The 25,095-nt window shown below is 51.1% G+C and overlaps 2 protein-coding genes across 15 annotated transcripts in view; both read left to right on the forward strand.

Annotated features, from left to right (window-relative positions):
• C19H19orf47 (chromosome 19 C19orf47 homolog) overlaps positions 1-11,631 on the forward strand; it is a 29,404-nt gene extending 17,773 nt beyond the window's left edge. For 7 of the 10 annotated variants that reach the window (XM_060289441.2, XM_060289442.2, XM_060289444.2 and 4 more), the window contains one exon: positions 790-11,631. In XM_060289441.2, the coding sequence (XP_060145424.1) occupies positions 790-1,284 (495 nt within the window). In that variant the 3' untranslated portion in view covers positions 1,285-11,631. The remainder of the gene's footprint in view (positions 1-789) is intronic. The other 3 variants (XM_060289438.1, XM_060289439.1, XR_009560125.1) reach the window with 2 other exon arrangements.
• A 2,964-nt stretch (positions 11,632-14,595) lies between these two features.
• The window catches only part of AKT2 (AKT serine/threonine kinase 2), a 52,131-nt gene continuing 41,631 nt past the window's right edge, over positions 14,596-25,095 (forward strand). For 2 of the 5 annotated variants that reach the window (XM_060288360.1, XM_060288366.1), the window contains exon 1: positions 14,596-14,775. The gene's annotated coding sequence lies outside the window, so the exon portion shown is untranslated. Of the gene's footprint in view, positions 14,776-21,658; positions 21,835-22,203; positions 22,246-22,446; positions 22,531-23,263; positions 23,327-25,095 lie in introns of those variants that run through there. The other 3 variants (XM_060288362.2, XM_060288363.1, XM_060288364.2) reach the window with 3 other exon arrangements.

Here is a 25,095-nt window from a genome sequence, read left to right on the forward strand (position 1 = left end):
GAAAGAGCTTCGCATGTAGTGAGTGTGCCGTAAATATGATCCTTATTCCTGTCTTGGGGACTTAGACGGCACTCTTTACTCTCTTAAACGTTGATGCCTCAGAGAAGGCTGTCCTGAACTCTGAGAGGAGATGAGGCCTCCCTGTACCCTGCTCTCCAGCGCTCCCCTCTCCTCCCAAGAACACTAATTAAGGCTCATGGGATCTTAATTCCCAGGGATTGAGCCTGGGGCCTTGGCAGTGAGAGCGTGGAGTCCTAACCACTGAACCTCCAGGGAATTCCCTCTCGTAATTAGAGAATTACTTGTGCTGTATCCGATGCTGGGTCTGTTTTCCCCACTGGACTGTGAGCCCCCTGAGAGCAGGACCAGGCCTGTCTTGGTCACCACTGGGTCCCCAGCACTGCCCAACACAGGGCCAGGTATTGACCTGGGACTCAGAGAATGTCTGTGGAGCGAATGACCAAATTTGCCTTTTCTCTCACGTTCGCCTGTAGACCTTTGCAAATGGTCTTCCCTTTCGCCTCCCCTCCCGCTCCCTCTTTATTCGACTCACTTCCACTCGGCTTTCAGATCTCATCTCTGATGTCCCTCTCCAGGGAGCCTTCCTCTCCTGGCCTCCTCCAGCTCCCTGGCCTTGCCCTCTCATGACTCTGATCACTGTCTAGTGCTTCACCGATGGGTGTTTTTCCTGACTGTGAGCCCCGTGACGTAGGCACAGATGAGGCAGCTCTCTGTGAATGCATGTTGAGCGACTGAGTGACTCACTTGTCCTGTCTCTGACCTCCACAGCCCACAGGAGTCTTCAGCCGCCTGGGGGCCACCCCAGAGACCGACGAGGATCTGGCTTGGGACAGTGACAACGACAGCAGCAGCTCTGTCCTGCAGTATGCCGGGGTCCTGAAGAAGCTAGGCCGGGCCCCAGCCAAAGCCAGTCCCCAGCCCGCACTAACTGTCAAAGCCAAGGCCACAAGCTCGGTGGCAACGGCCGCTGCCCCAACGCTGCGGCGCCTGGCATTTTCCTCACGACCTGGGCTCGAGAGGAAGCCGGAGTCCCTATCCAAAGTCAGCATCGTCCAGAGACTGGGCAAGGCTGCCCTCGTGCCGGAGGCCCAGGACAGCCAGGTCACGAGCACCAAGAGTAAGTCCTCGGCTGAGGTCAAGGTCACCATTAAGAGGACTCTGGTGGGGCCCCGGGGAAGCAGCTCCAGCGAGGGCCTTGGTGCCCAGATGGACCACGCGGGCACTGTGAGCGTGTTCAAAAGACTGGGCCGCAGGACCTTCTAGCCCAAGGGCAGGGCGCAGGCCCCTCTCCAGCCTCCAGGCTCCATCAGAGTCTTCAGCGAGGGCGCGCGCACGCCCCCTGCCGGCTGCCGGGTGACACTGCTTGTCTCCCTCAGGCATTCCGCCAGCCTGAGCTTCCTGGGGATTCGCCCGGTGTTTCTGAGTCTGAGACGCTCATTGTGGCCCGGCCTTGCCGCTCTGGGACTTTCCCTTCTCTCGCATCCTCTGTTCTCTCCTCTCTGACCGTGGCCTTGGCAGGACACACTTTTCTACCTCTCCAAGTGCCAAGTGCCCTTTTCCTGTCCTCCATTCCCCATCCTCCCTCTCAGCAACATCTGCTGCCTCAAACCCCGGCTCCGGGCCTCCCTGTCCCCCAGGGTGGGTGTCGTCTGAAGGGGCTCCCGTATCCCCCACCCCCCTGGCTTCCTCACTTCCCTCCCTCCTCTGCCCCCTGCCCCCGATGCTTTGACTTCTCTCTCTCCGTCTCTTCACTCTGTTCATTTCTTTTCTGTTTTCTGTCCCTGTGGCAAGGCCCGACTGTCCGCTGCGTCCTGCCTGACCCTCCTGCACCTCCGGCCTCCCAGCGGCCCCCTCGTCGGCGGCGGTGGCGTCGAGCCTGTAGAGACTGTTAGCTGCCGTCACTCCTAGGCTGGAGGGACCTCCCCAGACCCCAGGCTGCAGCTGGGGCACCTGCCTGGGCATCTTTTTCCCTGAAAGTCGGTGGCGGGTGGTGGGTAAGGGGCACTAAGAAGGGAAGCCAGCACCGAGAGAAGAAAACAGCTATTTTAATATATTTTTGTGACTTTCAGACTGTTTCCCTCCCCTCCTTCAGGGCGAGTCGCAGGACTGTTTTTCTGCATGAAGCATAGTGCGGGCGGGGCACCCACGAAGGGTTGGGCCTCGTCTCTGAGCGTCAAGCTCCCCACATACATAGGTGGGCCGTGTTTTTGCTGCAGGCCCCGAGGTGAAGGGAGTCACGGTCATGGTCATCATCTAGTTGGGCCTCCTCCTCCCCTCGGCAACGCGCAGGGCTTCTGTCCCTCTGCCCTCCCCTTCCACAGATTTCCCCTGTTTCTGCCCCTCTGCCTGTGGATGGCTTTCCAGACTGCAGGCTTCATTTGTGTGGGTGCCTGTGGATTTGACCGTTTACCTACTCACCACTGCCCAGCACCTGCTCTGTGCCAGGCCTGTTCTAGGAGCTGGGGATCCATCCATGAGCAAGGCAGACAAGTCTCTTCCCGCGTGGCTGACCTCTCTAGCCAGGGAGACAGGCGGTAATCAGTAAACCACAATTTGCCATTTGAACCATTTTTAAGTGTACTGTTCAGGGAGTGCCCAAAGAATTGGAAGGGTGACTGCAAGTGACCAGAGCCTCTTAGATGTTTGGGGCAAGAAGGCCTTTCAGAGGAGGTGACCTGTAGGGTGGCCTGTGTGCAGTTCAGGCAGAGGAAACAGCCAGGGCCGCAGCTCTGAGGCGGGACAGTGAACACGGAGAACACCAGCGTGGCTGGCAGGTGAGTGAGGGGCCGGAGGAATCTGGACCTCCTCCCAAGAGTGCTGAGGAGTCTGGGGGGGGTTAAAGCAGGCAAGTGATGGTCTGAGTTGCCTTTTACGAAGATTGCTTGGGCCACTGTGAGGAGGACAAGTTGCCAGGAAGGCAGGGGCGGAGGCGGGGAGGCAGCGTGGGGAGAGATGGTGGGTGGGGGAGGCAGTGGGTGGACCTTGGGTGCGCTTCGGAAGGGGCAGCAGGACTCTCCACATGGGTGGATTGGAAATTGGGTCAAGGAGAGGGGCTGGATCATACCTAGATGGAGGACTTGAGCATCTAGAGGAAGGTGCTGTCTGTGGAGCCGGCTGGGGTGGGAGGGCGCTCAGCTGTCAGGCGTTGACTGAGAGGTGAGCAGGCTGCTGGGGCGACAGCTTGGGGGGTGCTCAGAGTACAGCCGTGTTCAAAGCTGAGGGCCTGGCGATACCAGCTGGAAAAGGATATAGAGAGAGGAGGGGACCCAGAAGGGAGTCGGGGCCCTTTTCCCATGTAGAGAACAGGATCTGATAAGGAGATTACCAAGGAGTGGGCAAGGGGTTTGGAGGAGAACTCACTGCAGGTAAAGCTGAGATTAGAACTCATCCATTTTTTTTGTTTTGTTTTCATTGTGGTAAAATATACATAACACAGAATTTACCGTTTGCACCGTTTTTCAGCGTACTGTTCAGTGGCATTAAGTACATTCATATTGTTGTATAACCATTACCATCATCCATCTCCAGACCTGTTTTTGTCTTCGTAAGTGATCATCCACTTATTTTTAGGTTTTTAGTAATGTCATTTGGGGAGGCTGCTGTGTGTCAGGCAGCATCCCAAGCACTGGGCCTGTGGTGTGAGGAGCCGGACTTCAGTATGAGGGGCAGTGGTAGAGTGGTAGAGGGAGGACCCATAGACCCCTTTCCTGGTGAGGCCCAGGCCAGACCCTCGTGGACCTTCTGGACCTCAGAAGGACGGCAAAGGACGGCAATGTCAAGAAGATTCCAGAGGCCGCCCTTTTGTGTCAGGGCCACAAGGGGGCGCTCACACATATACACAGGTTTCTTGCTGATCTTCAACTCCTCTTTTTACCGCCCTCCCCTCCCCCCCAGTAATTTCCTTGAGTTCCACTTCATGGATAATTTTAGCAACTGCCAGGGTTAACTGGAAGAGTTCCAGTTACTAAATTTAAGAGCACGGGGTAATTTCTTGATGTGTAATAGGAACTGAAATGATATAAAAGCACGTATAGCTCACTTCTCACGAAAAGCTGATGAGGTTAGTGGAGTCACTCCTGCTTCCTTCCAGAGGCGCAGAGGGGAACGAACTGCTGAAGTCCTCACCAGCTGGGAAGTGGCAGCCCTGGGCTTGCCATCAGGGAGGTGGCCAGGAGCCTCGCCCTTTAGCCCCTGCCCTGTGCTGCCTCAACCGCAGATTTGAGACAAGGCCCTTTTGGAAAGGGGAGGGTAGAGTCATAGGAGAGTGGTTTTGGACTTGCTATAGTTGTCTGTGTGTACATGTTACCCTGCCCCCACCAACTTACCCTAGGGAGCATTTGCAGCTCTGGGAGACCTCGGGCCATGCCCATCCTGCCACCGGCTGCCAGACAGGGTGGAGCCGGACACCTCCTTGGCCTCCTAGCCAGCCGCTCCAGAGTGCCAGTGTCCCACTCATTTGATATGGCGTTTCCTCCAAACCAGCCCCAACAGCTGTGGCCCACAGGGGTGCATTATTTTTTCTCTGGTTCTGTGAAACGTATTTGAGCATAAGTAATACATACACATGGTGCAAAATGCCAAGATACAAAGGGCTTCATGGTGAAAAGTCTCTTCCCAAGTCTCCTAGCTCCCCAGTCCACTCCTCAGAGGCCACTAGTGTTACCAGTGTCTTGGATAAGCCTTCCAGAGATGTGTGTGTGTGCGTGCGCGTGTACACACACACACATACATTCACACATATATACAAGAGGAACACACAGTGCACACAGTCGAGCACACACGCACGTTAACGGCCTAGCTTACTTACCCAATCCTTTTTGGAAGGGAATTCAGGTTGTTTCCAGTTCCTTGTTATTACAAGTAGTGCTGCAATGCAGAAAGGTGGGGTCGATTCAGGGGTGAATTTGAAGAACTCCAATCATATCACTTTAGTGCAAACACTGTTATTGGGTCACTAGCAGATCTGAATGAGGTTCTCCCCCAAGATTATTGGCACTCTTCAGTTGATTTACTTATACATATATCACCCCATTCCAAAAAGGAATTAAGAGCAGTTGGACTCCTCTAATTGGAGACCCCTGGAGGAAGCGGATCAGGGGATGCTAAGAGCTAATATGGACCACCACCTAGGAAGTATAAAATACGTGCTTTGCTAAGTTGATAGGGCTTAAGAGGTGCTTTGTGCACTGGGGCCTGCCGTCCTGTGCTGCTTTTGGGAACCCTGCAGCCACCACTGTGTAGATGAGCCTGGGCTAGCCTGCTGGATAATGAGAGACGTGATATGGCCAAAAAAGAAAAAAAGTAACGGGGGAACCCCAATATATAAAACATGCTTAAAACAGAAAAGCAGTCATTTATTAGCATACAGTTAAATGTTTATTTTGCATTAATTCATGCAAACAACACAAAATTCAAAGGTACAAAAGGATATATACAGTAAGACTGTTTTGTGCCCTACTGGGCAAAGACTAGCAAAAAAAAATTAAAGTGTCAAGTGTTGGGGAAGATTTGGAGTAATAGGAGCGTCTATACTGCTGTTGGAATGTAAGTTGGTATCAACCATTTTGGAAAATAGTTTGATAGGTTGTAGTGTAATTGAAGATGACATATTCTCCAACCCAGTAACTACCCTTCTGGAGGAGCTTACGCATGCACACAGGACGTGTATCAGAATGTTCATAAGATCACTGTTGTAATGCCATAAAAAACTTGGAAACAACCCAAATATCCATCTGCTGGAGAATGGGCAGATTGTGACATAGATGTTCTAATTAACTAATGCATAGTGAATCACCTCAATACTTAGTGGCTCAGATCAATAATCAGTATCTCTTACGGCTCTGGGTGCTGACTTGCGCAATTAGACTGTGATAACTTGGGCGCTCTCATGCGCTTGCTGTAAGATCTTGGCTGGGGCTGGCGTCCTCTTGAAAGCTTCCCCAGTCGTCTGATGGTTAACCAATACTGGCACTTAGATAAAACCTGAGTGTGGGCTATCAGCCAGAATGCCTGCATGTGGCCTGGGCTTCCTTACAACATGGCAGCTGGGTTCAGAGAGCAAGCTTCTCAAGAGACTCAGGGAAAACTGTATTGCCTTTTCTAACCTAGCATTGGAAGTCACTCACATTGCTTCACTTCTGCCATAGTCACTAGCCCACCTAGATTCAAGAGGGACTATAGGCCTTACTTCTCAGTGACAGGAATGTCAGTGTCTCATTGTAAGAAGAGCATATGGACTGAGAGATCATGTTGTGAACACCTTGGAAAATTATATAGGGTTGGCCAAAAAATTCATTCGGGTTTTGGTAAGATGACAAGGAAAACGCTGAACGAACTTTTGGGCCAATCCAGTACATCGATACTGGATGTATTACATTATGTATTGGATGTGGAGTATTACACTTCAATGAAAATGAACTAAAGTTGTACATATCAATATGCATAAAGCAAAACATTAGGTGATAAAAGCAAATTACAGAAGAATATGTGTAGTTTTAAAATATGCAAAATAGGGAGTTCCCTGGTGGCCTAGTGGTTAGGATTTTGGGCTTTCACTGCCGTGGCCCAGGTTCAGCCCCTGGTCGGGGAACAGATCCCGCAAGCCGCGTGGCCAACAACAAAAAAAGCAAAATAATGCATATTGGTTATACATACTTAGAGTGTAATGGAAGTATAAAATGCGTGGGAATGATGAACTCCAAGTGTAGGACAGTGGATCAGTTCAGGGGTGGGACGGGATGTGACTGGAGGGGTGCACGTGGGGTCCAACTGTATGGTAGTGGTTTTTAAAGTTGGGTGGTGGGCACACAGGTGTTCATTGTGTTCAAAGTTTTAATACTTTCTTGGTATCTATTACCAGTTCAAAAAAACCAATTCTCTCTCCTACTGTAGATGCCTCAGTCGTCCAGTTCCCCTCTCCAGGAGCAATCAGTGTTACTGGGGTTTTACGTGTCCTTCCAGAAACATTTCATTTATAAACATAACTATATTTTCTCACTCAGATGGTAGAATATATGATAGTTTTACACTTTGCTTTTTTTACTTAATATGTATCCTGGAGATCATATCAGTACATAAAGAACTTAAGAAAAATACTTTATTGAGATATAATTCACATATGCGACAATTCACCCATTTAAAATGCACACTTCAGTGGCTTTTGGTTATTCACAGAGTTGTGTCCATCACCGCAAGTTTAGAATATTTTCATTATCCTGAAAAGAAACACCCACACTCCTTAAGCATCAATCCCCAAGTCCTCTCATACTCTACCCCCCCCGCCCCCCCCGCTCCAAGCCCTTGGCAACCAGTAATTTGCTTTCTGTCTGTATAGATTTTCCTCTTCTGGACATTTCATATAAATGGAACCATACAATATGTGGCCTTTTGTGTCTGGTTTCTTCCACTTAGCAGGTTTTCAGGGTTCATCCGTGTTGTAGCATGTGGCAGTACTTCATTTCTTTTTGTTGATGAGTAATATTGCATTGTGTGGACATTGGGTTGTTTCCACTTTTTGGCTATTACGAATAATGTTGCTATGAACATTCATGTACAAATTTTGTGTAGACGTATGTTTTCAATTCTCTTGAGTATATACCGAGGAGTAGAATTGTTGGATCATAAGTTAATTCTGTTTTTAATCATTTCAGGAACTGCTGGACTGTTTTTCAAAGTGGCTGTACCATTTTACTTTCCCACCAGTAGGGTGTGAGGGTTCCAATTTCTCCATATCCTTGCCAACACTTAATTATCTGTCTTCTTGATTATTGCCATCCTAGTGGGTTTGGAATGATATCACTGTGGTTTCGATTTGCACTTCCCTGATGGCTAATAATCGTAAACATCTTTTTAAAAAATTAATTAATTAATTTTTGGCCGCGTTGAGTCTTCGTTGCTGCGCATAGGCTTTCTCTAGTTGCGGTGAGCGGGGGCTACTCTTCGTTGCGGTGCGCGGGCTTCTCATTGCAGTGGCTTCTCTTGTTGAGGAGCGTGGGCTCTAGGCACGCCGGCTTCAGTAGTTGTGGCACGGAGACTCAGTAGTTGTGGCTCGCGGGCTCTAGAGCTCAGGCTCAGTAATTGTGGTGCATGGGCTTAGTTGCTCCGCGGCATGTGGGATCTTCCCGAATCAGGGCTCACACCTGTGTCCCCTGCACTGGCAGGCGGATTCTTATCCACTGCACCACCAGGGAAGTCCTTAAACACCTTTTAATGTCCTTATTGGAAAGAGCTTCCTTTTAAACTAACTTCATAGTATTCCCTTGTGTGGATGTACCTTTGAACCAGCCCCTTATTGTGGGCATTTAGGTGGTTTCTAAGTCTTTTTCTATCACAAACAGCGCCTCTTGTATATACCATTGTTTGCTCACGTGTGAACATATCCACAGGGTAAATATCTAGGAGCTAAACTGCAGGGGCAAAGGGAATGCTCCTGTTTTATAAGTTTGAACTTATGCCATTTGTGTATTTAAAAGTAAATATTGAGAACAATCAGATTTGTTTGAGGAACATTCTAATTTTTCCTCCAGTGTTGATGGCTAGCAGGTTCACATCAGAATAAGCAGCCATTTTATTTCCCTATTTTATTTTGGCTAAACCTTGCATAATTCAAGACTGACTTTTACATAGACTTGAATGTCAGGTTGAGGCAGGGGTTCAGAGCACATAAACCTACATTCATTGTTCCAAAGTTTTCCCCTAGAGCTGCCTTTTCTGCTCCCTCATATTTAATGCAGTGCTTGTTCCTAAATAACCAACATAGCATATCCTGGTGATCATTTGGCCTCCTTGATGGTCTATTATGGTTAAGAGCTTGAGCTGTTATGATTAAGAGCAGCTGTGTGATCTTGGGCAAGTTACTCAACCTCTCTGTGCTTTAGTTACCTCCTCACTAAGATGGGAGTAATAGTAGCATCCACCTCACAGGATGATTATGAGGATTAAATGAGTCAGTTCATGTGAAGGGCTTAAACAGTGCCTGGCACAGTGTGGTTATCTAATCTGTCTGAAATTGATGATTTTCAGGGAAGATTTTCCATACCAGCATTAGCGTCACCACTTAAAGAACTCTTTCGTGACATTCTCATTGGCTACAAAAAAGAGCTTTTGGGGTAACTCTTTATTTTAATATAATTATAAACTTACAGCAAAGTAGCAAGAATAGTACAAGAGATTCCTGTGTACTCTTCAGCCAGATTTGTCAACTGTTTGCTCCATTTGTCTTATCATTCTCTCTTCTCCCCTCCTCTCCCCGTCTCCATAAGTGCGTGACACACACACACACAGACACACACACACACACACGCGCGCGCGCTGTGGTTTTTTTGTTTTTTGTTTTTTGTTTTTACGCTACACGGGCCTCTCACTGTTGTGGCCTCATCGGCAGGCGGACTCTCAACCACTGCGCCACCAGGGAAGCCCTACGCTGTGAGAGTTCATTTGAGAGTTCAGTTGAACATGACGTCCCTTTACCTCGCAATACTTCAGTGTGTATTTCCTAAGAAAAAGAACATTTTGTTTCATAAGCACAGTACAACCATCAAAACCAAGAAATTTAATGAGGATATAGTACTCTTATCTAAACCCCAGTTCATATTCCAATTTCATCAATTGTCCCAATAAAATTTATTATTGCCATTTTTATCCCCGGCTCAGGATCTAGTTCCAATCATGTGTTACGTTTAGGTGTTATGTCACAGTTTCCTTTTAAACAGTGAATGTTTCCATAACAACACAAAGGTCCAACTTTCTCCCGGAAGGCTTGATGCCTGCAAGTCAGCTGGGTTCCAGCCGGGATGGTCAGCGCACGTGGCGCCATCTTGTGGTAACAGCACGAATAGAGTTTATAAATCGTCTCCTTGGGCAGCTGTGAAGTGATTTCACCTAAAAAGAAATTAGGTGATATTCATATCATCTCATTTTTTCTTAATAATGTGGGAAACTATGTTTTAAATATTTTTCGGTCTTTCCTGATGGCGCAGTGGATAAGAATCCGCCTGCCATTGCAGGGGACACGGGCTCAAGCCCTGGCCCGGGAAGATCCCACATGCCCCGGAGCGATTAAGCCCGTGTGCCACAACTACTGAAGCCCGCACGCCTAGAGCCCGTGCTCCGCACAAGAGAAGCCACCGCAATGAGAAGCCCGCGCACCACAACGAAGAGTAGACCCTGCTCACCGCAACTAGAGAAAGCCTGTGCACAGCAATGAAGACCCAACACAGCCAAAAATAAATAAAATTAAATCTTAAAAATATATTTTTTTCTCAATTCAAATAATCCACATACCTTAACTTAGCATAAAATGAGATTTTGCTGTATCTCAAATCTGGACTCACGCAGGTGAAGTCCAGTGCTGTGAGTAAAAACGAGGACTTGGCCTGAGACATCTTTGGGAATGGATCTGGGCGCCACAGTCTGGCTAAGTGATATTTTGCAAGAGACTTCCCCTCTCTGGGCCTATGTTTACTTCTGCAAAATAGGCCTTACAGAGACTTCTACCTGCAGGAACATATTCAGGTCATGGATATAGTTACCAGCACTGTGCCTGATATGTGGGAATTCTTCAATAAAGGTTAAGAGATTATTATTATTTGTTCAACTTTTTGTGAGTAGACAAGTTCAGACCTGAAGTAAAATTCACCCCAGTACAGAGCTTTAACTTTCCTAATCAAAACCACATTCAGTCAACAAATATTTATTGATCCCCAAGTCCCAACTGTGTGTTAGGCATTGTTCTAGATGCTGGGAATACAGCCCAAGACAAGTCTTTGCCCTCATGGGCAAATTTATGTTCTGGTTTTGGGGGAAGACAGTTACAAAATTTTTTTAAAAATTCTTTAGTGTTAAGTGCTAGGTAGAGAATTCAAATATGCTGAAAAGAAGTGACAGTGTGGCTCTTTTGGATTTGGGGTGACCAGGGAAAGCCTCTCTACAGAGATGAGATTTGAACTGAGTTCTGAAAGACAAGAAGGAGTCAGTCATGCAAAGATCAGGATCAGGGGGGTGACCAGTCCAGGCAAAAGGAACAGCAAGTGCAAAGGCACTGCGGTAGGAACAAGCTTGTCTTTTTGGTGGGGCAGAGAAGAGTTTTGTGTGTCTAGGATATGGTGGTCAAGGGTGAGAGTAGCTTGAGATGAAGTTAGTAAGATAGGGGCAGCTCACATAGGTCCCTGAAGACCATGGTGAGGCCTTTAGCTTTTCTTTCATGCGGGATGAGAAGCCATCTATGTGGTCAGAGCAGATCGATAAGGTGTTCAGTCTTAAGAGTAGAAAAAGTTTTATCCCAAGGTTTGCACTAAAGCACATTTAGCCTCACCTTACACGTTTTGGAAATCTGCGATGTGTTAAAAAGTTGAATGTGCATGGTGCATGGTATCTTCTATTAGAATTTTTGAACGATAAAACATTTTATAAAAAGGAAATTGGAACCAACATTTACAGAATCCCTTATCTGTACTACTGCCAAACACTTAAAATGACTCTAAAAGGATCTTTCCAACACAGTAGCATCTAGGGTGGGGCTTAGTAACTTCTGGCTGCGGCGTCAAAGATATTATTTCAACATTTCTGTATAGTGTGGGAAACTCTTTTAAATAAAAAAAAATTTTTTTAACAGTTCCGGTCTTCTTTGGGAATCTGATCAATGCTATGGACTTTCTCCCTTGAAAATGCTCCGCTTAGGATGAAGAAAGGGGAAATCTGAGTATTCCTGCTTGTATCTCCTGATCACCCATGTAGCAGGGAGGGTCCCCCCCGCCAGAGCCACTGCCAGGGATAGACCCCTCCAGACTTTGTCGGGTGGAGTGGAAGCCTCCCCATCTGGGGCTACCAGGAGGTTCTTTATGGCTGGCCCAGGCAGCTTGCCCCATCACCATCGGAGCGCAATCTTTGAGTAGGGTTGAAATGAACTCTAGGGGCTTATTCCCATTCCCTGGGGACAGAAGGGGACTTTGAGGAGATGCCCTCTCCATCCCTCAGGGCAGGATTCTTCATCATCTTTTTTGAATCAAGAGGCCTTTGAGCAGACTAAAGATGAGAAGCTTTGGGCCCTTCTCCCCAGAAGAGTGCCTGTGCAGCCCATATTTATAGTCATAGGCGGGAAGTTCACAGAATAGATTAGAGGGTAGAGAGCAATTTGGGGTTTTAGGAAATTTTCTCCTCAATCACCCTTGATGTGGAAATTGAGAGACTGAGACCCCCAAACAATAATTAAGTGGTTTGCCAAAGCAACACAAGGGACAGAAGTAGGGCTATTACTTTTCATTTTCCGGCATGATATGAGTGCAAAGCACAGGCTCTTGTATCAGACCACCTGAGTTCAAATCCCGCCTCCAGCCCTAACTTGTCCTGGGACCCTGAGCAAGCCCGTTAACATACTGTCCCACTTAACCTCCAAGATTGTGTTGACAGCAACAGGATAGCATTGGTGAGATTGTGTCAGGAACAGAACCTGGCCTGTAGTAACTGCTAAATGAATTCTGTTGCTACTGTTTTGCAACGAGGAAAGGCAGGCTCAGAGAAATGATGTTATTTTGACAAGGACACAGGAGAGGCATGATTAGAACTAGGGCCTATCTATTTCCAAAGCAAGTAAGTGTTGTTCGCTCCCAGACTAGTGTTTTTCAAACTGCAAGGCACGACCCATTAGTGGGTCAGAAAATTAGTTCAGCGGGGTCTCAAACAGCACTGAAAAAAATATTAAATATCAGAGTGCATCATACATGGGGTAAATAGCATTTGGTTGCACTTTTTTTTTCCCCGTAGCTGCACCTCACAGCTTGTGGGATCTTAGTTCCCCAACCAGGGACTGAACCCCGGCCCTCAGCAGTGAGAGCACAGAGTCCTAACCACTGGACGGCCAGGGAGTTCCCTTTGGTGACACTTTTGTTTCACGGGATTGTAAGTATACATCTGTGTGTTCTCGGTCTTTTTTTTTTTTTTTTTTTTTTGATTGCGCCATGGCTTGCGGGATCTTAGTTCCCCAACCAGGGATTGAACCCGGGCCCTTGGCAGTGAAAGTGCCCAGTCCTAACCGCTGGGCCACCAGGGAATTCCTACTAGGTCTTAAAATAGTTTGAAAGCCATCACCCTTTACTACTAGTGCCCCTACAAGTTCAGACACAAGCACACGGAAGCTTTCAGTGACATCTCTGTGTCTTGTAATCCATCCTGTTTCCCAGGAGGGGCAGGGATTCGAGCCAGCCCAGGAAAACTTAGAGGTAGGGGAATGGACTATGAGCTGGACTATGGAGCTGGAGTGGAGTAAATCGAGTAGGCCAGAGTAACCTTGAGTCTAGATCAGAGCAGAAGGGCTACTTTTTGAAACAAATATTCCTCGAGAGCCCACTCTGTGCCAGGACCTTTGCTGGTTAGTGTTAGGTACACAGCGATGACTAAGATAGTCCTGGACTCTTCCCTCTTGGGGCTCACTGTGCAATGGAGAAGACAGATCTGTTAACAGGCAGTGAGAGGCTAAAATGGTCAGGGCTGTAGGGGGGAGGCTCTGGTCAGAGTGTGATGGGGGAAGACCAGGAATTAGGAACACAGAGCAAAGAGTTCCAAGCTGGAGACCCACCAGCAGAGGGCTAGTTCCAGCAGTAGGTTTACCTTTGGGGAAACTACCACCCCTGAGAGGACTTTGCCTGAGACACTCTTGCAGACTTAGGTGGACCCAGGGTTCTTCAACTCCCAGCCAGGCCTTCTGTGTGGCATTACTAGAACCCAAATTCATAAAGTAGGAAGCCCCACCCAACCCATGAGAGAGCAGGAACTGGGATCCGGATGTCTCACAGCTGTCTACTACACTAGCTAATACACGGGCCAGGATCTGTGCTCTTTTTTTTTTTTTTCCAGGGCGATTTTAAGGCATTTGTAGGCCCAAGTTACCCCGTGAAAAAGTTATACCCCATATTTAATTGCATATATATATCATGAACAGATAGGATTAATATTTTGGAGTTATAGCATATCTAATTGACATACACCGTTCTGTTTACATAAAATAGCCCAGGGACGCAGCTATGATTGTTTCCATTTTGCAGATGTGGCTACTGAGGCACAGAAAATGGTAAAGCCTTCTGCCCACAGTCACCAGTAAGGAAATGCAAAGCTGGGTTTGTGTGGCTTCAGTGCCTGTGCTCAACCATGAGAGGAAATACCGAAAAGGAAACCCTTCCTAACGCCCGCTCCAAGGCTCTTTAAGAGCCTCGGAACCTGAACTAAAGGCGAGAGCGGAGTAAAACGAGATCAAAGCGTATGTAAATAAGGACCAGGGGCTGCCGGGAAATATCATCGCGGCTAGCCTCCAGGGAGAGCGGGCGTCAGAGTCTTACTGAGCCTGCGCAATTTTTTTTTTTTTTTCCGTCCGGCGCCTGCGCGAGGCACATCCCTTTCCCACACCGGTTCAAGCTTGCCTAATGTACGCAGGCGCCCTTCTCTGAGTCGGCCACCTCCCCTTCCTTGCGCTTGCGCTCTAGCTCTCTTCGCGTTCCTTTCTCCCTCTCTCACGTCAGTTCCTGTTTGTGGCGGGAGAAGGCGGTATTTCCGTCCAGAGGGTGGGAGGGGGCGGTAAGCGGGGGCTGGGGGGAGGGGGCGGGGGGGCCGCGCCGCGCGAGCCGTTGGGCCTGGCTCCGCTAAGGCGTTGCTGCTGGTGCTGCCGCCGCCGCCGCCGCCAGAAACACAAGGAGCGGGATCAAGCGTAGCGTGGCGATGGGCAGGAGTAGAACCCCTCCAGAGAGGCTGGGCGGCCGCCGGTGACAGGTGAGTGCGCCAGCGCGTGTCCCCAAGCGCCCCCCCCCCCGCGATGGTCGCGTCCGGACCCCCAGCAAAGCCGCGCTGGGCCGTACCACCGGTGCCCACTGGGCGGGGACCGTAGTCCTTGAGCCCCCCCCTTCCGGGACTGAGTTGGGGAGGCTGCGCGGGGGCGGTTGGACTAGCCCCGAGGGGGCGGGGGCGGCGGGCAGTACCACTGAAGCTGCAGGGGGCGCATATCAAAGTGTGGGGACCGAACCACTGAAGGGCTGGAGGCGTAGACCCCTGCGTGCTGAGCTGGGGGTTGGGCCAGTGGGCTGGGAGGGGAGAGCCCGCCTGGTGTGCGAAGGCTAAGCCTTTGAGGGGGCGCGTCTTACCAAGTGTAGGGGGCTGTGGAAATAGTTCCTAGAGTGTGCTTAGAGAGGTAGGGGCTTCTGGGGAGAGAGCTGTATCTAGTGTGGCCCGGGTAGCGCCCTCTGGGTTGTACCACTGAGGTCCTGGGGGGAGCCATCCTTAGAACGTAGAGCCGCGGTATATCAAAGGAGGAGGGCTGTGATGTTTATAATTTTGAGGGACGGCGGGGGGACGGGCCCGAGTGGGTGTTCAGGGGAGTTACTTTGGGAGCGCTGTAATGCCGAGCGATGAGGAGGGGGTTCTGCCTCCTGTGTTTGGTGGGTGGAGCTTGGGGGTTTACGCTGAGCTGGAGGGGGAATCACCCTTTATTGACCTTCTTATTGACTTTGAGGGGAAGTGGATGGTCAGTGGGACTGCTGTCTACCCTAGAACCTTTTCATGTTATTAAACCTTATTTTAAGGTGTGTTGGGACACCTCTGAGGCAAATTCTTCCAGTGGTTTTGGCTGGGGCGTTGGGGGAGACGTCTTAGAAGCCGCTTGTTTTCTGAGCTTTCGGCTCCATATTAGGGAGGGGAGGGGGTATGGAGCTTGGATTTGAGGATATGTGTCCCTGGATCTGCTTAAGACTTGGGAGGAAGGAGTGCTTTGAGGGACACTTCTCCCCGAGGGGAGGGTGGCTGGGACATCTTTATCCTTAGAATTCTGAGCACCCCTTTCCTCTCATTTGGAAGGCACTTGGGCTCAGCAAGAGGCCTGGGCGTAATTAGGTCTTCCATGGTCTGCCCTTGAACCTTGTTTACTCTTCCTCTGTCAGAGAAGCATCCGGAGCTCTGGCCTGAGGGTGGTTGGTGGTGGGTGCCAAGGGGCCAGGCACCACCCCAGGCCCCTCCATCCTGGCCATGAGGCCAGACACATGTTTGTGTCTCCTTGGTCCAGCCGCTCATCATGTTTACGCTCCCCACCAGGCGATAACAGTTGGCTTCACCATTAGGCGGCAATGAGGCTGAGTGCTGTTTTCCCAGCTGTTCCTCTCTGCATAGGCCAAGGGGACTTGGTGGCGGTGCCCCTGCCCCACACTGACCCAGGGAGGCCAAGGACTTGGGGCGGCCAAATCCCCCACGAATCTGGTTTCTCACTGTGGTTGCTGGGTGGGAGCTTGGCTCCTCAGGCCAGCCTGTGACCTTGGCTTGCTCGGTAACCTTTGTCCTGGGTCTGGAGTTCCCGGAGGGCTGGCCATAATCCCTGATTGACCCAGCTAATGTGGGCTGGTGATGTGGTCAAAGGGGGCAGACAGTCGCTCTGGTCCACATCATCAGCTTCCTAGCTAACTGGCTTCCATGGGTTGTGGTTGCTGGAGAGAACGGTCCCTGAGTCTCTGTGAGGCCACGGTGGCTCTGTAGAATTTCTCTGCGCCAGGGGTTTCTTTCTCTGGTCTGCCAGCTTTTAGAGGGTTTGCCTGATGGGATTAACAGCAGTAGTAAAAACAATAATCTTGAGACCAATGGCTGATATTTATTGAGTGCATTCTGTGTGCCATACACTGTTCAGAATGCTTCACGTGGATTAACTTGCAGAATGCCCACAGCCTAGAGCTTTGTGTACTGTTGTCATGATCTCCACTTTAGAAGGGGAAACTGAGGCACAGAGTGGCAAATCATTTCCAGAGCTACTGAATTTTATTATTATTATTTTAATTTATTTTTAAATTTAGAAACAACACTCTTTTTATTTATTTATTTTTTAATATTTATTTTTGGCTGTGTTGGGTCTTCGTTTCTGTGCGAGGGCTTTCTTCAGTTGCGGCAAGCAGGGGCCACTCTTCATCGCGGTGCGCAGGCCTTTCACTATCGCGGCCTCTCTTGTTGTGGAGCACAGGCTCCAGACGCGCAGGCTCAGTAGTGGTGGCTCACGGGCCTAGTTGCTCCACAGCATGTGGGATCCTCCCGGACCAGGGCTCGACCCCGTGTCCCCTGCATTGGCAGGCAGATTCTCAACCACTGCGCCACCAGGGAAACCCTACTGAATTTTATTGAATGTTCACCCTATGTCAGGCATGTGACAGGCCTTTTACACACATTACCTCATTTATCTTTTATTCTTTTATTTTTATTTATTTATTTATTTATTTTTGGTTGCGTTGGGTCTTCGTTTCTACACGTGGGCTTTCTCTAGTTGTGGCGAGTGGGGGCTACTCTTCGTTGTGGCGCGTGGGCTTCTCATTGCGGTGGCTTCTCTTGTTGAGGAGCATGGGCTCTAGGTGTGCAGGCTTCGGTAGTTGTGGCACGCAGGCTCAATAGTTGTGGCTCGCGGTCTCTAGAACGCAGGCTCAGTAGTTGTGGCGCATGGGATTAGTTGCTACAAGGCATGTGGGATCTTCCCGGGCCAGGGCTTGAACCCGTGTCCCCTGCATTGACAGGCGGATTCTTAACCACTGCACCACCAGGGAAGTACCCCATGACCTCATTTAAATCTCAAAACACACCCATGGGGTAGGTATGGTTATGCCTGTTTTATAGACTCCTATGAGCTAGGTAGCAGTGTGATACCCATCTTTACAGATGAGGAAACCAAGACACTTGCTATGAAGTGAAATGATTTGCCCAACATCTCAAAGTTGGAAGTGGTAGAGCTGGGACGTGAACTCCTGGCCTGGTTTAGCCTCACAGTAAACTGCTTGTCAACATGTAACTGGAACAGTGGTTTAGTTGAATCCAGGGGTGGACATGGTGTTTCTGTCCATTTTTCAGAGTCAGAAATTGGGGCTCAGAGGAGGAATTGCTTTGTTCTAGGTCTGTCAGACGCTTGGGGGCCAGACTGGGGTTTGAATGAATTCTTTGCTCATGGTCCCAAAGCTGGAGAGGGTCTCTGTCACCTCAAAGCTCCTGTCCTAGACCCTGCCAACTGCGGGCATTTCCTTCCCCTCACCCTTGGAGCCTAGGGCTGCCATGAGCACCTCTGCCGGCAGCCAGTCTAGCAGTTTCTGGGCTTGCTGATAAAACTTGGTCCCTCCTCAGGGTTGAGCCAGGGCATCTTTTAACCTGGGGCAGAATGTCTGCTGGGAGCCGGGAGGAAACAGCAGGAGAGACGTATAGGGGGTGACACAGCTACTAGGGGACCCGTGTTTGAGGTCCCTGCACAAGGATGGTGTAGTGGGCATGTGTGCAAGTTCTGGTGCTTTCATGTTCTAGTTGTGTGACCTTGGGCCACAGTGTTCACCTCCGTGCAATGGGCTCAGAATGACATCCCCCTCAGGCTTTCATGAGGATTAAATGAATGAATCCAAGAGGAGCTCTTAGAATGGTGCCTGGCACTGAATAAATGCTCCGGTGGCAGTCTGAGGGCATCGATCCTTCCCCACCCCCCCCACCCTCAGTCCTCTCAGGCATCATCCTGGAATCCAGCCCCCCAGCCTGGCCCAGCCAGGATCCGGGAATCTGCCGTCCTGGTTTCTAAACTCTGTAAAGAGCTGTACTGAAGTGCTTCAGTGCTTCAAATCCAGCCCTACCACTTGCTGCCTGTGCGACTCTGAGCACGTTTTCAATTCTTCTGAGCTCATTTCATCATTTGTGTCATGGGATGATGATAATTCCCTCCTGATAGGTTGTCGTGAAGGTTAAACGGGTTAATTTCTGGAGAGCACTTAAAACTGTGCAGGTGTAACAGTAAGCCTGCAGTAAACGTTTCCAGTTATCACTATTTAAGAAGAGTGCTTGGCACATGGTGAGCCCTCAGGATATCTTAACAATTGTAATTCTTATTACTTCTGCTAGGATTTTGAAGGCCCTTCCCAGGTTACAGAGCCTGGTCAGGTAACACCGGGAGGAGGGCAGGGCTGAAATTAGCATCTCCATTTTCCAGGTGAGGAAACAGGAGGTTCTGGAGGCTTGAGGGGCGGGGCAAATGCAGCCCCCAGGTCCCCGCCACCTCCTACACAGTTGCCGCCCGGAGCCCCTCCTCGAGGTTGAAATTCTAGGTCCTTTCCAGATGTTATACTCTGCTAAACCCTTTTCCTACTTGTGCTTTTATTGACTCTCCACCATAGCTCCCAGGAGTGGTGGTAACGGCCTTGACCTGGGTGAGAACAGTCCTTTTGAAGGCCGAGAGGCAGAAGGGTGGTCTCCAACAGGGAGGGTAGCAGCAGTGCTTATGGGAGTCAGGGGCCAGGCCTCTCACAGCCTCGTGGGCGTGGGCAGGAAGTGTGGCTTTGATCCCGAAGGCATTGCAGAGCTGAGGAAAGGTTTTCATTCATCCGCCACCATTTATTGAACACCTGTTCTGTGTCTGGCATTGCTTCAGGTGCTGGGGATACAGCGGGGCACTCAACAAAGGCCCTACCCCCGTGGAGCTGAGGGAGGCAAACCCTGAACCTGCTGAATAAACAAGGGGCAGGTTAAAGGGAGGTGCTTGGCAATTAAAATCTGGTGCGATGGGCTGTCAGCAAGGCCTCTGAGCTGATCTCAGATTGACAAGGTGACCTGAGGAGAAGGAACAGCCTTGGGTTGTGGGGGGAACCACAGTGCAAAAATTGCAGGGAGGACTGAGCTCAGCGAGGTGCAGGGACAGGCTGCGCAGAGGCCCGTGAGGCCCTGCGGGGTGAGGTGAGGTGCAGCTGAGGGCAGGCAGGGTCACTCAGAGCCTTGTAGACCATCTTGAAGAGCAGCTTGGTCAGATTTAGGGTTTTAGAAGATGCCTTTTGCCATATGAGAGGTTCTCAGGCTTCTGCCTGGCGTGGGGGTAGATTTTAGAGCCGGTCAGGGAGTTTCACATGCCTCCCACTTCCCCCTTGAGTAGAATCTCTGCCGTAGAAAGAGCGAAGGCCTTGTTGGGTGCCTCCCTCCTCTGTGGTTTTCACACCGTGTTTCCCAGGGCCCGTGGCTTTTCCCTTTAGGGACAGATGGCGGGGCTCAGGGGTCTGATTTTCTGCCCACCCTTCCCCAGCCGAACAGCTAATATCAGATAACAGCACAGAACAACAGTAATACCTGCTAAAAACTGTACCTGCTGATTCTGCCTTCCACTCAGCTTGTGGCCTGAGGGCCTGCAACGTTCCTGGCGCTGCTCTAGAACTTGGAAGACTGGGCCTTATGGGCCTGCCTTCTACTGGAGGCAAGTACCCAGCAAACAAACGAATAATAGGGCATCAGGTTGTGATGAACGTTTCAAAGGCAAAATGAATGAGGGTCAGGGGAAAGAGAGAGTGGGGACGTCATGTTTTAGCTGGAATGATCTGGGAGGGCCTCCCTGGGGAGGTGGCCTGTAGGTAGGACTGGTGTGCAGTGAAGAGCCATGGGAGACTTGAGTGAAAACCCCTCAGACCGAGGAGGAATCAGCTGTGGTTCCCACCTCGCAGGGGTGAGAAATGAGGCCTGGAGAGCCTCGGTAATCTGTGCTGGGTCCCCCAACACTGACAGGCTTTGTATTTGGGCAGAGTGGCTCCAGAGTCCCCCCAGCCCAGGAAGGTGCTTGGTAACCGTGGACTTCTAATCCCACACCGGAGCCTGGAACTTAAGGCTTAGCGCAGTAAGCAGGAGCCTGGCTGTTGATTTTCCCAGGCTCAGTCTGGAGTGTCTTCCTGGAAGGAGCAGAGCCCCTCAGAGGATGCATCCTTAGGCCTCCAGAAATCCCTTGGGATGGGGGGGATGGAAAGGAGTATTTTTCTCAGTTGATCTCCAAGCCTCTGGGGGACCCAGGGACACCCCTCCCTGGGCCCCTCTTCAACTTCCCAAGAGCTCTCAGTGGAAGGCTCTCAAGCACCAGGCCTCTGGGCTGCACGGTGGGGTGGTTCCGTGGCAGGCTCTTCTGGACAGCCAGCCAAGCAGCAGGAGGCCCAGCTTGGGGAGACAGCCCTGGGAGCAGACCAGGAGGGAAGGAGGGAGGGAGGGAGGGAGGGAGCAGGGGTGGGAGGGGTGGTGGAGTGGGAGCTCGGCCTGGCCCCTCGGGGGCAGGACCTGCTGCCAACTCGGCACCCACGTCAGGTCCCGGCTGTCCTGGGTGCGGGAGCAGGGGGCAGCAAGCCAGGGCTGGCCGAGGAGAGACTTACATGTCGGAGGTTCCTGCAGGAAGTTCCTCAGGCCCAGCTGTCCTGCCCAGGAAGCTCTTCCGCAGATGTTGTTTCTAAGGGTGAGGCCAGAAATCCAAGGCTGCCTTGGTTTGCCACCTTGTGGGCCCTTTCCAAACGGGCTGGGGTGGCTGCCGCTCCTTTGCCCCCCTCCCCAGGCCTTTGCAGCCTGGTTTCAAGGTGTTCATCATCTGTGTAGTGGTCCGGGCTGGGAGCAGCCAACCTGAGTGTGAACCCTGCTCCTGGCTCCTGTCTTGGTTGCCATGCAACGGTGGGGGCCTGATTTCATCCCTTGGAGATGCATTTTGCTCAGCTGACGGCACATCCCTGCCGAGAGGGGCTGTAGGGAGGATTCAGGGAGCTGACGTGTCAGAAAGTACGTGGCACGGGGCCTCCAAAGAAGGTGCTCAGTGGATCTGAGCTGCTGTTGCTGCAGGTTGTCAGGCTGGGCACCTGAGAGCAGAGAAGGGGCTCTGGATGTGGCCAGCTCGGGCTTGTTGGTTGGCAGGGAAGCAGTGGCAGGCCACTTAGCTGAGGTTCCCACTGGAGAGGGCACCGGACAGGAATATTCATTACGCCCGTCGCTGAGCAGGGGCTCGGCCAGACGCTGTGAGCGCTCCGTGCATGCTCTTTCAGACACATGGCAGACCGTGAGGTAGGCAGCAGCCACCCCATTTTGTGGAGAGGAAATTGAGGTGCAGAGCGCTACATAGACTGCCCGTGTTTTGCTGAGAGCTGGCACGGTGGGCTCTCTGTGCCAGGCACTGCTCCAGGGCTGTACATGCCTGCTTCCCACCACGACCTGGGAGCTCGGTGCAGCTCTCCTCCCCAGATGAAGGCCCGGGAGGTCATTGGATTTACCCAAAGTTAAAGTTTTAATAGGTGACAGACATGAAATTTGAACCCAGCTCTATCTGGGGTCAAGTCTGCCTTTTTAAGACTGGCTCTTCTGCCTCCGACCAATGCCACGGCCACTGTTTCTGGGATTGTTATTTCTGTTCTTTTTTGCTTTCTCTTCTTCTAGACAGAGCTGGCACAAGGAAAGCCTCAGTTGTCCTGGAAATGAGTGAGTTAGATCCACTTGATGCCTGTTTGGGAGAGAGGTTGCGGCTGCCTCTCATGCCCGTGGGGCCCTGACCTTGGCCAGCTCCATCCTTCCCCAGGGGCCAGGGGGAAGGGATGAGGGTGGAAGGCACTGATTCCTGAATGGCCTCTGGAGCCAGCTTTGGCTGTTTCTGGTCATTTGTGTATTCCATTCTCTCACCAGATAATTTACTGAGTACCTACTTTGTGCCATGTATAGTTCTGGACACCAGGGAGCAACACCTAGTCTAAAGGAAGCCGCGGAGAGGTAATGTTTGCCTTACTGGTGCTCTGAGGAAGGGAACAGAGATCTAAGCTGGCCATGGCGGGGGGGGGGGGGGGGGGGGCGGCGTTGGGGAAGTCTCCTGAGGTGAGGCATTCAGGAATGGGCCAGGCAGGGTAGAGTCTGGGTAAAGGCCCTGAGGTGGGAGGTACCTTGATGTGGTGATACTGAAAGTAGGCCACTGTGGTGGAGCTGGGGGAGAGGGAGGGAGCGGAGGATGGCGGAACCCAGGTTGTTCGGGCAGGTCTGGGGTCCCCTAGGGTCGTGCTTCTCAAACTGGTGTCCAGAGACCTAGGTGGGGGGTGGCTGGTGAGGGTGTTGAGCATGTGTTTTGGGGTGGTGTCTGCGAGTTACCTGCTTTCTTTCTAGCTGTGTGTTTTCATTTATATGATATTTTTTAAAAAGTTAATATGGGCATGTCATGAATCATCTGGCTGATTCCTTTTAACCAACTACTGACAGTATTAACATAGCTGCCACTTCCATAGCTCTGGCTAACTGAGGCTCAGGCTGGCCCTTGACTTTGGAATTCACCTTTGTGTAATTGCTTCCTGTCTTCCAAAGCGCCGGCCTCACCCCCAACTGTGCTGGAAGCACGTTTCGTTGGGTCCCCACGACGACCCTGGGTTGTCAAAAAAGTCATCTTTTGAAATAACATAATAAATGCTTGGTCTGGTTGGTATTAAGATCAGATTTTATAGACCGAGGATGCTGACGTTCAGAGAAGCGTCCCTTGCAGCCTGGAAGTGGAAGTCGGGATTTGAGTCCAGCAGGACTCCAGGTATGGGTTTGGGCCTCGGAGCCCTGTTCCAGCTCCCTGGGGTGAGCAGGTCAGGGTCGTGGCTCGGGAGTGATGGTGTAGCGTGGGAGCGTCACCTGCAGGGGACGGAGCGTGGGAGCGTCACCGGCAGGGGACGGACGGTCCAGCCCTGGGCCTGTGAGCGTCCATGGTACTTGGCTCGCCCTCACCCCCGCCCCTGCCTTCGGCTCCTGGTGCCTCATTAAGAGAGGTTCTATAGAGCTACACCTCCAGTATGCTAGCCACTAGCCATGTGTGGCTATTTAAATGTTAAGTAGTTAAAATTAAAGTGAAAATTTAGTTCTTTCGTTGGACTAGCCCCAGTAGCCGCATTTCCGTCATTACAGAAAATGCTGTTGTCTAGATCAGCCATGTCCTGCACTCAGCCGCTGTTACGGTCTTGGGCACACAATTTATTCTCTCTAGGTCTCTGTTTCCTCTTCCAAAGAATGGGGATAGTAATATCTACCTCACAAGGTGGCTGTGAGGATTATTAATATGAATCCAGGCCTGGCACGTTGTGAGCACTCAGTAAATATTAGCCCTGGTGAGGATCCTGCCTGTTTGTTCCAAGGTGCCCTAGGGGTGACGTGGGGACTCACACCACCAGGCCCTGCCTCAGGGCTCGGCTGGGGAGGCAGGCAGAGGATGGCGGTGCGGAGCCGCTCCTGTGAGGGAGGAACCCCTCAGCCAGATGGGAGGGGCCGTGTGAGAGTGTGTGTGTGTGTGTGTGTGGCAGGGTGGCCCTGTTCTGCAGGGCATCGAGGATGGTAAGAGAGGGCTGGCTGGGGTGTGGGAGGGGCTCGGTTTCTTGAGAGTGAGGGTAGAGGGAGGTGGAAGAGGCTCAGGCTGGGACGCCGTGATTCAGTCTCCTCAGCTGTGTCCTAGCTGTCCAGCCTTCCTGTCCTCAGTTTTCCCCATCTGTGAAGTATGGGTCCTTGTGGTCCGCAAGTGAGCCAGGTGGTGGGAGTGTCAGGCCAGTGCATAGGGCTGCTTCTGGGCACAACTCCTGGAGGAGAAGGCTGGGGTACAGCTCCTGCCTCCCTGGGGCCAGGGGATTCCACACATTGCACCCTCTTCAGGCTGACACTTGCCATCTCCAAGCAATAGCCACAGCCCTTTGTTGGTTTTTTGTTTTTGTTTTTTGTTTTGGCTGCACCGCGAGGCTTGCAGGATCTTAGTTCCCCGACCAGGGACCCGGGCCCTGGCAGTGGAGTGCCGAGTTCTAACCACTGGACCTCCGGGGAAACCTAGCCACAGCCCTTGTAGCGGCCTCCCAGGCCCTGCCCAGCCAGGTCCCCGGCTTCCTCTGTAGCCACACACGCCTCGCTCCCCTCCGCCGCCTCCTGTGTCTCACGCAGGCCACACCTGGCGCTGTTCTTTCTTGGCCTGGCCCATTCTCCCCCAGGTCTCCAAGTGGCCGCCGCATCTCCTTCAGGTTTGTGCTCCGATTTCACTGTCTCAGTGAGCCCTGCTCTGACCACCGTTTATAAAATTGGAAACCCTCGCCCGCTTCCCACACACCTAGTCCTCTGTATACTTCTTTTCTCCATAACATTTGTCCTTCTGGTGTACTGTATAACTTATCTGTTTATTTAAATTATTTGTTTTAATGCCTGTCCAACCGCCCCCGACCCCATAAATTCTTCCAGGACAGGGAGTTCTGTTTTGGTCGCTGCTGACTCTCTGGGGACCAGAGCAGTGCTGACACAGCATGGGTGCCATACTTGTGGAATGAGTGAATGCAGGTT

The sequence above is a fragment of the Globicephala melas genome, chromosome 19 (genome assembly GCF_963455315.2).
Source record: "Globicephala melas chromosome 19, mGloMel1.2, whole genome shotgun sequence".
Classification (NCBI taxonomy): Eukaryota; Metazoa; Chordata; class Mammalia; order Artiodactyla; family Delphinidae; genus Globicephala; species Globicephala melas.